At 37.5% G+C, this 12,568-nt stretch overlaps 1 protein-coding gene across 1 annotated transcript in view; it reads right to left on the minus strand.

The window, feature by feature from the left end:
- Nucleotides 1-11,841, minus strand: part of SLC9A7 (solute carrier family 9 member A7) — a 111,959-nt gene extending 100,118 nt beyond the window's left edge. The window contains exons 1-3 of the mRNA XM_007958204.2: nt 11,817-11,841; nt 4,894-5,093; nt 2,158-2,235 (exon numbers count right to left, since the gene is read on the minus strand). Of these exons, the coding sequence (XP_007956395.2) occupies nt 2,158-2,235; nt 4,894-5,093; nt 11,817-11,841 (303 nt within the window). The remainder of the gene's footprint in view (nt 1-2,157; nt 2,236-4,893; nt 5,094-11,816) is intronic.
- Between the last annotated feature and the right edge of the window lie 727 nt (nt 11,842-12,568).

Raw genomic sequence — 12,568 nt, forward strand, 5'->3', positions numbered from 1 at the left:
GTGGCTGGTGGGTTTGAACCGCCAGCCTTCTGGCTAGCAGTCAAGTGCCTTAGGCACTATGCTACCAGAGCTCCTAAAGTTGTTAACTACTATTCTTTTATTATCCTGTTATTGTCTGAATGGTCTGTAGTGATGTTCTCTCTTTTATTCCTAATACAGGGAATTTTTAATCTTTCCCTTTTTTCTTCATTGATCTAGGTAGAGCTTCATTAATTTGGAGGGCATTCTCTAGTTCATAAGAATATTATTGGCTTTTGATGGCAGTCAATCTCTCTTTTTCTTAGGCTGACTGAAAAAGTTTCCCTTTAGTCCTTATTCAGAAAGAGAACGAAACAAGCTCCTGCGTTGTTATCTGAGGGAGGCCCTTTTAGAGGCAAAATTTTCAAATAATACTCCCACAACGGAGGGAAAAGGGAGCCACCTTCACTGTAAACTAGAGGCTTAGGCCTAACCTTACTGCCAAGCACAATGACCCATAATAATAAAGATAATCAGATTTCTTAAAAAACTTTTTTATTTTGGAATAATTACAGATTTATAAAAGTTGCAAAGATAGTACAGAAAAGTCCTGTGTATACTTTACCCAGTTTCTGCCATTGATTACTCCTTACATAATTATAGTACAAGATTGAAACTGGGAATTTGATCGGAAGGAAGGTTGGGCAATCCTACTTCTGTAGTGATACTGCCTCGGAAATCCAAGGAGGGGTTGCTATGAGTCAGGGCCGACTCGACGGCACATAACAACAACAACACTATATGTATATAAAGCGCCATTTTATCATTTGTAGGGTCAAGTAATCACCACCACAATCAAAATACAGTATTATTCTTCACCAGAAAGCTCTCCCTCTTTTTACCCCTTTATAGTCACACCCAGTCTCCACATTCTCACTATCCCTAGTCCCTGGCAACCACTAATTTGTTTCCCGCCCCTATAATTTTGTCATTTTGAGAGTGCCATATAAACTAAATCATACTTTATGTGATCTTTTGAGATTGGCATTTTTCCACTCAGCATAATTCTTAGAGATACACCCAGGTTATTGCATGTATCAATAGTTTGATACTTTTTATTGGTGAACATTCTTCTAAGATATGTACCATAGTTTTATTGAACAATTCACTTATCATAGGAATTTTGGTTGTTTCCAGTTTGGAGCTGTTACAAATAAAGCTGCTATGAACAATCATGTATACGGTTTTTGTGTGAATATAAATTTTCATTCTCTGGGATAAATACCCAGAAGTATAATTGCTGGGTCATATGGTAATTTCAACTCACGTTTTATAAGGAACTGCCCAACTATTTTCCAGAGTGGTTGTACCATTTTAGATTCCAACCAGCAATGTATGAAAGGTTCAGATTTTGAAACAGAAATTAATCACTGAGGATGAATCAATTATAATCTCTGAACAGGTACAGAACACAATAATAAGCAATCTGGGAGAAGGCAAAATAAATAATTATGTAGGTAAATTACCATAAAGATTCACACACTTTAAGAAAATACCGGCAACTCACTGTCCCCTAAGGCTCCTTCTAATCTTTTGAATTGTTGTTGCCAATTGGATCCCATAGAGATATTCTTAAAAGAGCATAGTGCTCCAGGCAGACATTTTTCCCAGTTAAGCTAAAAGACTGTTTGGTTTTAAGAAAACCTAAGGTGGTATTTTTGGTTACAGGTTTAGAGATTATCTCAGGAATTCATCTAGACTTCATGGCTCCAGAAAGTCTGGAGTTCATAATATTTTTAAATTCTGCTCTGTATTTTTTCCTTTTGATCAGGAATCTTCTATAAAATCTTCCATGAAAATGTTCAGTAATGGTAGTCAGGCACCATCCAATTCTTTTGGTCTCAAGGCAAAGAAGGCAATTTTTCATGGAGGCAGTTAGCCACATATTCCATTACCTCCTACTACTCCTGACTCTCCTTTTTCTTCTGTTGCTCCAGAACCTTCATGAGGGGGCAGTGAGTTTATGTTAATGGGGGAAGAATAACTCAGAAAAAGAGGGTAAAAATGGTTGTATAATTCAAAGGATGTAATCAATGTCACTGAATTTTACATGTAGAAACTGTTGAACTGGTGTACATTTTGCTGCATATATTCCACAAATGCTCAATCAATCAATCAATACTGGCTAAAGCCTCTTACCTTCTTTAAACTGTATCCAGCATGGAAAATAATTGGAGGCAGTAGAATATTAAAAAACACCTCTGGATCAAATGTTACCTAAAAGTTGAAAAAGAAAAAAGCCAATATTTAATTTAATACCAATAAGAACTATAACAGGTTTCCATTAGTCAAAACCAACTTGATGGCAACAGTGCTGTAATATTTGTTTAATATTTTAAACCATTAACTTAGGTTTGAATATTTTAGAGCAAATAACGTAAATGTGGGAAAACATGGACTCATTACTGAACAACCTCCCTTGTGGACTAATATGGTCTTCTCCCCACAATACTACTGACTTCTAACCTTCATATGTTGCTTGAATACATATTAAGACACAACAGCTCCAAACAATTTTGAGAACCCACAGAAAGTTTCTGGCTAATGTTTATAAACAAGAAATAGAAAATATCTTGATTGTTATCAATCCTTATAAAGGCTTAACTGCAACAAAAGATGCAATCATGATTTTTTATTTCCTGGATCCTCTTATAGAATCATTTACAGACATAACTCTACTAAATTGAATCCTCTTTCGAGTGACGAGCCTTCTGTGGCACTTAATGTGAGCTAGATCAAAGTCACCAGTGATGCTAGCAGCTTCCCAAACATCAACATAAATTCAGCAGTTCTAAGGATAATGAAATTATGTGTAGATTTGATGTAGGGAAATCACTCTGAAGCTATCAAACAGCAAAGTTTTATCATATCTAAAAATGAATTAAGCATTCTATAAACCTGCTAAGCTTTTTAAAGAATGTATTCATATTGGTACATTTATTGGCTTTTATTTGAATTAATTATTTTAAACCTTCATTCTAATTATTAAAAGTAAAGTTTTCTTTTTAGGGAAACTGGAAATGTTAGTATGTCTAATTAAAAGTAGAATGGTTCTTTCGGATTCTATTTTATTCTTTCTTCTTGCTGAAGACAAAAGTTCATCTGAAAAGCAGGGACTGTCAGAAAGAGAAGGGACCTCAGTCAGTAATACCAGTTGCCACTGATTCCAACTCATAGTGACTCCACGTGTTACAGTAGAATATGACCCATACCATTTTCAGTGGCTAAATTTTCAAAAGTAGATCACCATGCTTTTCTTCCAAGTGTACGTTTGGGTACACTTGAACCTCCAACCCTTCAGTCAGCAGTTAAGTGCATTAACCATTTGTACCACTAAGAGACTCCTGAACAAGATCGACCTCACATGAGGACATGGAACACAGAGGGTGGGACTTGCTGGAAGTCACCTAGTAATGTACAAACTAGTACAAAGGTTTTCTGACACCCAATCCAATGCTCTTTGCACCTACCAAGATGCCCCAACATATCTCTTCTTTCAACTAGCAATAACAATCCTGTTTGTTCTCCCACCTCTGCTTTGTGTGATAAAATTTTAAGCAGAGGGAATTTGAATAAGAATTTTTTCTAAGATGATAGAGCAAAAGTTAACTTCATCTTCTATTATAATTTACAAAATGGAAATAGGCCGGGATCTTTTCCCTTTTTTTCCCCTTTATTATACCCAGTATGAAGGGTTCAACATACCATTTTAAAATAGCCATTAGCATGGTATTTATTCTAGGAGCTCAGGTAGCATAGTGCCTAAGACTACTAACCAGAAGGCTGGTGGTTCAAACCCACCAGCCACTCCTCGGAAGGAAGATGGGGCAATCTACTTCCGTAGTGATACTGCCTCGGAAACCCAAGGAGGAGTCGCTATGAGTCGGGTCCGACTTGATGGCACATAACAACAACAACAACAATCATTATCAGCTGCATTTAATTTCACCAGTGTTTATGGAAATTCTATTCATTATTTAGAAGGTTTTAAAGAGTACACTAGTACTGCCATTAGGAATACAGAAAACTAGGCTAAGTTTAATGCTCTAGGTGAAGACAAATTTTTTTTAAGGATTAGAGTCAATTCTGAGAGCAAGAAGTACACTCTGCCTTGACTGCAAGCCTTCACACACATTAGCTTTGTTCTACATTCAAAGGAGGCTCCCTGCAACTTGGATTCCCCAGACCACTCTGCAGAAGCCTTCCTGCTGATAACTTCTGGTCTATAAAGTAATGAAATGTATGTCAACAAATACAGATCTCTTGCTTATCCTGGAAATTACCCATGTGAGGAAACACAGAATCCTTTTTCCTGCCTCCAACATCAAATGATAAAAATGTTTGGGCTTACATTCTTAAAACAAGGCCTTCTTCCCCTGAAGATTCATTAAGCCCTTGGCATCAACCACCAATGAGAGTAGACTCCCCAATAAACATTTGTAGAACACAGGAAAAGAACAATGAAGAACTAAGAATTACACTTCTGAACCATGAATAAATAAGGTAAAAGTGGACTAAATATTATTTTAAGAAAGTAACAATTTCTAACCCACAGCAAGGATAACACACATAGTAAAGAAGAAATGGGAGTTAAGGAGATGAGCTGTGTGGGAATGTACAACCACACGGCACAGTCAGTCCCCATGTCGACTCCTAATCCTAACAAGCTCAAGGTGGTCACCAAGCTGAAAGGCTTGGGTTCAAATCTGGTTCCTTCATCTTCTCATCACAGCCCAAAAGCTGCCTGCCAAAACTGAGAGCCAGGAATGTTACTTATATTCCAGGAATTTGAAAAAATTTCTCTTCACAGAGTCAAGACAGAGTTAGGAAATAAAACTCATGTCAGGCAATAATGGCTGAGTGTCCCCTGCTCACCTTTCTCAGCATGTCATTCTGCTCTACACTGTTGATCTTGCCAGGGCTGATCTCTCCTTTCAGGGTGTATTCGAAGAACTTCCCACTGACATTCACTAATAAGGTGCTGAAGGCCCTGTCTTCCTGAGTGCAGCTGAGGGATTTGTCACGGCCACTGGTGGCAGGAGTGCCATATCTCAGGATCACCCCGACGATGAGTCCTGAAACAGAGGGGGTAAAAAACATCAGCCCTGTAGAAGGACAGAGAAAGTGTGGAAATAATGTCACAGTCGATTCTCAACAACTAAGACATTCAGAAGTGGTATTTTAAGTTTGTATTTTGGGAGCAACTCTACTGTCCTTCAGAAAAAGCTACACATCCATCCTTTCTGGTTTAAGTCCCTTCAGTCACCAGGAAAACGAAATGGGACGGTACCCTTGGTAGTTATAATGGCACTTTCAGTACTTTTAACCACTGATAAAGTCTTATTTCTTGGGCTTTTGGTGGAGGAAGATGGGATGATAAGAAGCAAAACTTTTTCTGCCAAGGATAGCACAAAGCAGAACTGCTGAGCTCTTTGATTTTCACCAGCAGCATCCCTCAAGCCAGTCCTGCTACTGTCTGCCAGCAAAGACCAGGCCACTGGAATTTAAAGTTGCTATAAATGCAATTTGCTTTGCCACACACCAGAGAAAAGAACAAAATGAAATGCTTTTGCTTAAGTAATTCCAAGCCCTGGGTATCCTGGAGAAAGTAATTACATCCCTGAGGGAGTTAAGTACTGCACTTCAAATTTTAGCAATCATGATTCAGGAACAGTACAGCTGGCTTCTTGGGGCTGTGGCTATGATACAGCTATGTTAATCAGCTGCAAGTCTTTATGTCTTATTTAATTCTTAGTAGAAATTATAGGGAAAAGTAACAGCAAAATAGTTTATAAGCACTGAATTCTGTGAGTGAGGAAAGTCCTGAACATGAGTCAGATGTATCCAAGTAACAGTAAGTGAAATGTGAAAAAGCATACATGACACCAGACACTTTCAACATCTTTCTCTCAAGAGGAAAATTTCAGACATCTCTCTGTAGTCAGTTCTTTTCTAGCTACATTTAAAAAAAAAAATGAATGGCAAAATGTTCTCCCTTCTCATTTTATCATTTATGGAGAAAGTTATACGAGAAAAAGAAAGAACAATGTTTAGTATATTCTACATATACTATTTTATAATGTCCTTTAATACCAAGACATATGAGAACTCATAAGACACTGCTGAATAGCAAGTAATATATAAAATCTAGAAAATAATAGTTCTTTATGACAAAAATCTGGGTCTGTATTGCTTTATTAAGATTTTATTAACAGCTATTTACATTCTGTTGAAAAAATTGAGTTGTAAAGTTTTATTACAAATTAAAAATGAGGTTCTTAATAATCTCAAATTATCCAGATATGAAATAATTTTAAAAACAAATCTAAAGTGTATGAGAAAAACAAAACGCAAATTTAAATGATGCTTCTCATTCCCAATGATGGGCAGGACAACTACAAAGGAACTCAACAAAGATACAGAAGATCTAAATAAAACAACCTACCAACTTGACCTCACAGATATATACAGAACACTTCATTCAAAAGCACCACAGTGCACATTCTTCTGCAGTACACATAGATCATTTTTCTAGAAGAGATCATTTATTAGGCAACAAAGCAAGCCTTAATAAATTCAAAAACATTGAAATAACTACAAAGCATTTTCTTTGATCATAACATTATCAAACTAGAAATCAGTAACAGGAAGAATAAGGAAAAAAGAATCAAATACAAGGAAAATAAATAACACTATGCTTAAATTCTACTGAGTAATAGAAGAAAATTAAAAACATAATAAAAAAAATTCCTTGAATCAAATGACAATGAAAACACAACATACCAAAACTTTGGGGCATGGTAAAAGCAGTGCTCAGAAGAGAAGTCATGGTAATAAATACAGACATCAAAAAAGAAGAAAAACCAAAAAACCAAACTCACTGCCCTCGAGTCAGATCCGACCCATAGCGACCCCTCCCTGGGTTTCCAAGGTGGTATCACTACAGTAGATTGCCCAATATTCCTTCTGAGGAGTGGCTGGTGGGTTTGAACCACCAGCCTTTAACCATACAACTCAAACAAATAGAAGAAGAGCAGCAAAAGCAGTCCAGTCACCAGAAGAAAAGAAGTAACAAAGATTAGAGCAGAAATAAATGAAACAGAAAAAACAAAAACAATAGAAAGAATAATCAAGACCAGAAGTATGTATACTTAAACCTTCATGTATAGTCACCATTTATGTTGTTGAAAAAAGGTATTTGCAATGAGTAAGTTGTTGGTTTTGCAAATAGTTGTTGGTTTCTATCATGTAATCTCTGGAATCATTTCTATCACCAAGGCCATATTTTCCAACTACTGATGCTGCTTCTTTGTTTCCAACTTCTGCATTCCAATAACCAGTAATTATCAATAGATCTTGACTTCATGTTTGGTCAGTTTTAGACTGCAGAAACCAAACCACCAAACCCACTGCCGTTGAGTCAGATCTGACTTATAGCGACCCCTCCTTGAGTTTCTGAGGCAGTATCACTACAGAAGTAGATTGCCTGACCTTCCTTCCGAGGAGTGTCTGGTAGGTTTGAACTGCCAGCCTTGTGGTTAGCAGTCAAATGCCTTAGGCACTATACCACCAGGGCTCCAGTCAGACTGCAGAAGTTGGTAAAAATTTTCAATTTATTCATATTTGGCTTTAGTGGTTAGTGTATAAATTTGAAAAACAGGCATATTAACTGGTCTTCCTTGTAGGAATATGGATATTATCCAATCTTGAATTTTTTTTTTTTTTTTTTTTTTTTGACGATGAATGAGATGCCCTTCCTCTTTAATGTCATTCCTGGCATAGTAATAATAGACCATATGACTGATTCAAAATGGACAACAACAGTCCATTTTAGGTCACTTATGCCTTGAATATTGATCTTTATGTGTTCCATGTCATTTTTTACAACTTACAATTTTCCTAGATTCATACTCTGTAATTCCATGTTCTTATTATTAATGGATGTTTGCAGTTGTTTTAAGGCGCTCTGGTGCCATAGTGCCTAAGGTATTTGACCGCTAGCCAGAAGGTCGGTGGTTTCAAACCCACCAGCCACTCCACAGAACAAAGACTGGGCAATCCACTTCTGTAAAGACTGCCTCGGAAGCCCAAAGGGGGTCGCCATGAGTTGGAATCAACTCAATGGCAGTGAGTTTGGTTTTCTTGGTTTTGCAGTTGTTTCTTCTCATTTTGAGTTGTGCCACATCAGCAAATGAAGGTCCTAAATGCTTTACTCCATCCACATCATTAAGTTTGACTCTATTTTGGGGAGGGAGCTCTTCCCCAGTCATATTTTGTGTACCTTCTAACCTAAGGTGGAGCTCATCTTCCAGCACTACATCACACGTTTCTCTGACATTCACAAGGTTTTCAGTGGCCAGTTTTTTCAGATGTGGACCCGGAAACGTCCTTCTTCCAAATCTGTCTTAGTTTGGAAGCTCTGCTGAAACCTGTCCACCATGGGTGATTTTGATGGCATTTGAAATACTGGTGGTATAGCTTCCAGCATCATAGCCACACACAAGACACCACAATCCAACAAACTGACAGATGGGTAGTGGCCATTTATGATAGCCCCCAAGAAAGACAAAATACTTAGGAATAAACCTACTAGTGACATAAAAGACTTACACAAAGAAAACTACAAAAACTACTGCAAGAAGCAAAAAAAGGACATAGATAGAAATGTACACTATAATCATGAACAGTAAGACTTAACATAATAGAAATGTCAATACCACACAAAGTGATCTATAGATATAATGCAATTCCAATCTCAATTCCAAGAATATTCTTTAATGAGATGGAAAAACTAATCACCAACTTTATATGGAAATGAAAGAGTCCCTAGATAAATAAAGCATTACTGAAATAGAAGAATAAAGGAGGAGACCTCACACTTTCCAATATAAGATCTTACTATACAGCCATGGTAGTTAAAACAGCCAGTGCTGGTACAATGACAGACACATAGACCAATGGAAAAGAATTGAGAACCCTGAAGTAAATGCATCCACCAATGGATAGCTGATCTTTGACAAAAGGTCAAAATTCATTAAGTGCGGAAGAGACAGTCTCTTTAACAAGTGATGCTAAGAAAACTGGATATCCATTTGCAGAAAATGAAATGGATGCATACCTGCCACCATCCACAAAAACTCAAGATGTATCAAAGATCAAAATATAAAACCTAAAACTATAAACATCATTTGTTGTTGTTGTTGTTATGTGCCATCGAGTCGGACTCGACTCATAGCAACCCCTCCTTGCGTTTCCAAGGCAGTATCACTACGGAAGTAGATTGCCCCATCTTCCTTCCGAGGAGTGGCTGGTGGGTTTGAACCGCCAGCCTTCTGGTTAGCAGTCAAGTGTCTTAGCCACTATGCTACCAGAGCTCCTCATAAACATCATAGACAAAAAAAATAGGGGAACCTAGGAACCGCAATATATGGTATAAATACACTATCAAACATAATTTAAAAATACAAAAAGAGCAGAAGATAAACTAGATGGCTGGGGCCTCCTAAAAATCAAATACTTATGCTCATCAAAAAAGCTTCTCCAGAAGAGTAGAATGAAAACCTAAGGGGTGAAAAAAAAATTGACAACAATATATCTGACAAAGGTCTAATCTCTAAAATTTATAGAAAACTCTAACATCTCAACAACAAAAAAACAAACAATTCAGTTTTAAAAATGGGCAAAGGACATGAACAGACACAAAGAAGATATTCAGGTAGCCAACAAATACATGAAGAGATGCTTGCGATCATTAACTATTCATCACCAGATCACACTGCCGTCAAGTTGGACCTGACTCACAGTCGACCGCTCCTTGGGTTTCTGAGGTGGTATCACTACAGAAGTAGATTGCCCAACCTTCCTTCCAAGGGGTGGCTGGTAGGTTTGAACTGCCACCCTTCTGATTAGCAGTCAAATGCCTTAGGCACTAGATTAGCCATTGTTGTTGTTGTTGTTATGTGCCGTCGAGTTGGACCTGACTCATAGCAACCCCCTCCTTGGGTTTCCGAGGCAGTATCGCTATGGAAGTAGATTGCCCAACCTTCCTTCTGAGGAGTGGCTGGTGGGTTTGAACCGCTAGCCTTCTGGTTAGCAGTCCAGTGCCTTAGGTGCCATTAGAGGGATGCAAATCTACAATGATATACCATCTCACATGGGAAATAATGGCATGGATCACAAAAACCAGAAAACAACATATGATGGCAAAGTTGCTGGGAGACTAGAACTCTCATACACTGCTGGTAGGAATGTAAAATGTTAGAACTACTGTGGAAAATGATATGGTACTTCCTCAAAAAGCTAGAAATAGAAATACTATATTATCCAGCAATCACACTCCCAGGTATATATTCTAGAGAAATAAGATCTGTGACCTGAATAGATATATGCACACCCATGTTCACTGCATCATTATTCACAACAGCAAAAAGATGGAAACAACCTAAGGACCCATCAACTGATTTATGGATAAACAAACTGTGACACACACACACAGTGAAATACTATGAAATTGAAAGAATAACAATTCGCAAAACATATCAACATGTATAGATTTAGAATACATGAAGCTGAGTGAAATAAGTCAATCACAAAAGGACAAACTAGACAGAAGACACATGTTAACAATGATGAAGGGAAAGGTAATACACAATTGAAAAATATTGTCTAATATCGTTCTGAAAGACGAAACCCCTAGGTTGGAAGGAACTCAGAATACATAGTGAATTGATGAATATGATGCATGACTGGGCTACATTTCATTCTGTTGTACGTGAGGTTGCCAGGAGTCAGAGACAACTCAATGGCTACTAACAACAACAACAAAAAAAGCCATAAACCCCCAAACTTAGTGCCACGGAGTCGATTCCGACTCATAGTGACCTCATTTTGGTTTCTGAGGGGTAAATCTTTATGGAAGTAGATTGGCCAGTCTTCCTTCCAAGGAGTGGCTGGTGAATTTGAACCACCAACCTTCTGGTTAAGCAGTCAAATGCCTTAGGCACTACGTCACCAGAGCACCTTATAAAGCCCAAGGGCACCCACATTTAACCAGCCTTAAGAGGTTGGTCTAAATGGATTAACACAATTCAAGTGATCTCACAAGTTAAAAAGAAAAAAATATGCAGCATTTTTGCTGCTTCTAATACTTTTATAAAGCATATTACACAATCTACTTTCCTGGAAACTATGAACTTAAACAACATAGCAAATATAGCAAGTCCTTGGGTTACAAATAAAATCTGTTCCTAAGTATGTCTTTCTACCATTCATTGTCAGTTTGTTGTACTGTGGTGGCTTGCGTGTTACTGGAAGCTGGAGGCTATGGGGCCCGTATTTCAAATATCAGCAGGGTCACCCATGGTGGACACGTTTCAGCAGGGCTTCCAGACTAAGACAGACTCAGAAGAAGGAAGAAGTCATCTACTTCTCAAAGAATTGGCCAGTGAAAACCTTATGAATAGCACTGAAACACTGTCTGATATATTACTGGAAAACTTTATGAATAGCCCTGAAACACTGTCTGATATAGTGCCGGAAGATGAGCCCCTCGGGTCAGAAGGCACTCAAAATATGACTACAGAAGAGCTAACTCCTCAAAGTAGAGACTACCTTAATGATATGGATGGAATGAAACTTTTAGGACCTCCTTTTGCTAATGTGGCATGACTCAAAATGGGAAGAAACAGCTGCAAAGATCCATTAATAATTGGACCATTAAGATATGCACACATCTTAAGTGTTTGGCAAATGTACATACCTGTTTCAATCTAAAGCCTTATCAAGGTATAAAATATTACCACTACCCCCAGAAAGTTCCGTCATGCCCCTCTCCACTAAATCCTACCTTCTCTCCTCAGAAGCATCATTGTTCTGATTGTATTCCATCATATATTGGTTTTGCTTGTCGTAGAACTTGATATAAATGGAATAAAGCAGTATATATTCTTTTATTTAAAGCTTCTTTCACTGAACATAATGATTTTAAGATCCATTCATGCTGTTATATGTTCACTCTTTTTCATTGCCATGTTTTTTTGATGGAAACCTAACATGTTTTAGTTTTGGTTATTACGAATAAAGCTACAGTGAATATCCTTGTAAAAAAATAATAATAAATGGACCATTAAATGTAAAAAATATGAGTCTAGGAAAATTGGAAGTTGTCAAAAATGAAATGAAGATCGATATCCTAGGCATCAGTTAGTTGAAATGGAATGGTTTCGGCTATTTTGAATCAGACAATCATATGATCTACTACACTGGGAATGACAAATTGAAGAGGAATGGCATGGCATTCATCATCACAAGAAATGTTTCAAGATCTATCCTGAAGTACAATGCTGTCAGTGATAGTATAATATCCATATGCTTACAAGGAAGACCAGTTAATTCAAATTTATTCAATTTTATGCACTATTGTTCAAGTTTACGCACCAATCACCAAAGCCAAAGACGAATGTGATAGTTGAAGATCTGTCAACTTGGCTGGACTTCACTTGTGAGTGTTGTTTCTCATGATGGATCACATGACTATGTCCTAAGCGGCCGG

This window comes from Orycteropus afer, unplaced genomic scaffold (assembly GCF_000298275.1).
Source record: "Orycteropus afer afer isolate SDZICR_OR568_19922 unplaced genomic scaffold, OryAfe1.0 scaffold00874, whole genome shotgun sequence".
Taxonomy (NCBI): domain Eukaryota; kingdom Metazoa; phylum Chordata; class Mammalia; order Tubulidentata; family Orycteropodidae; genus Orycteropus; species Orycteropus afer.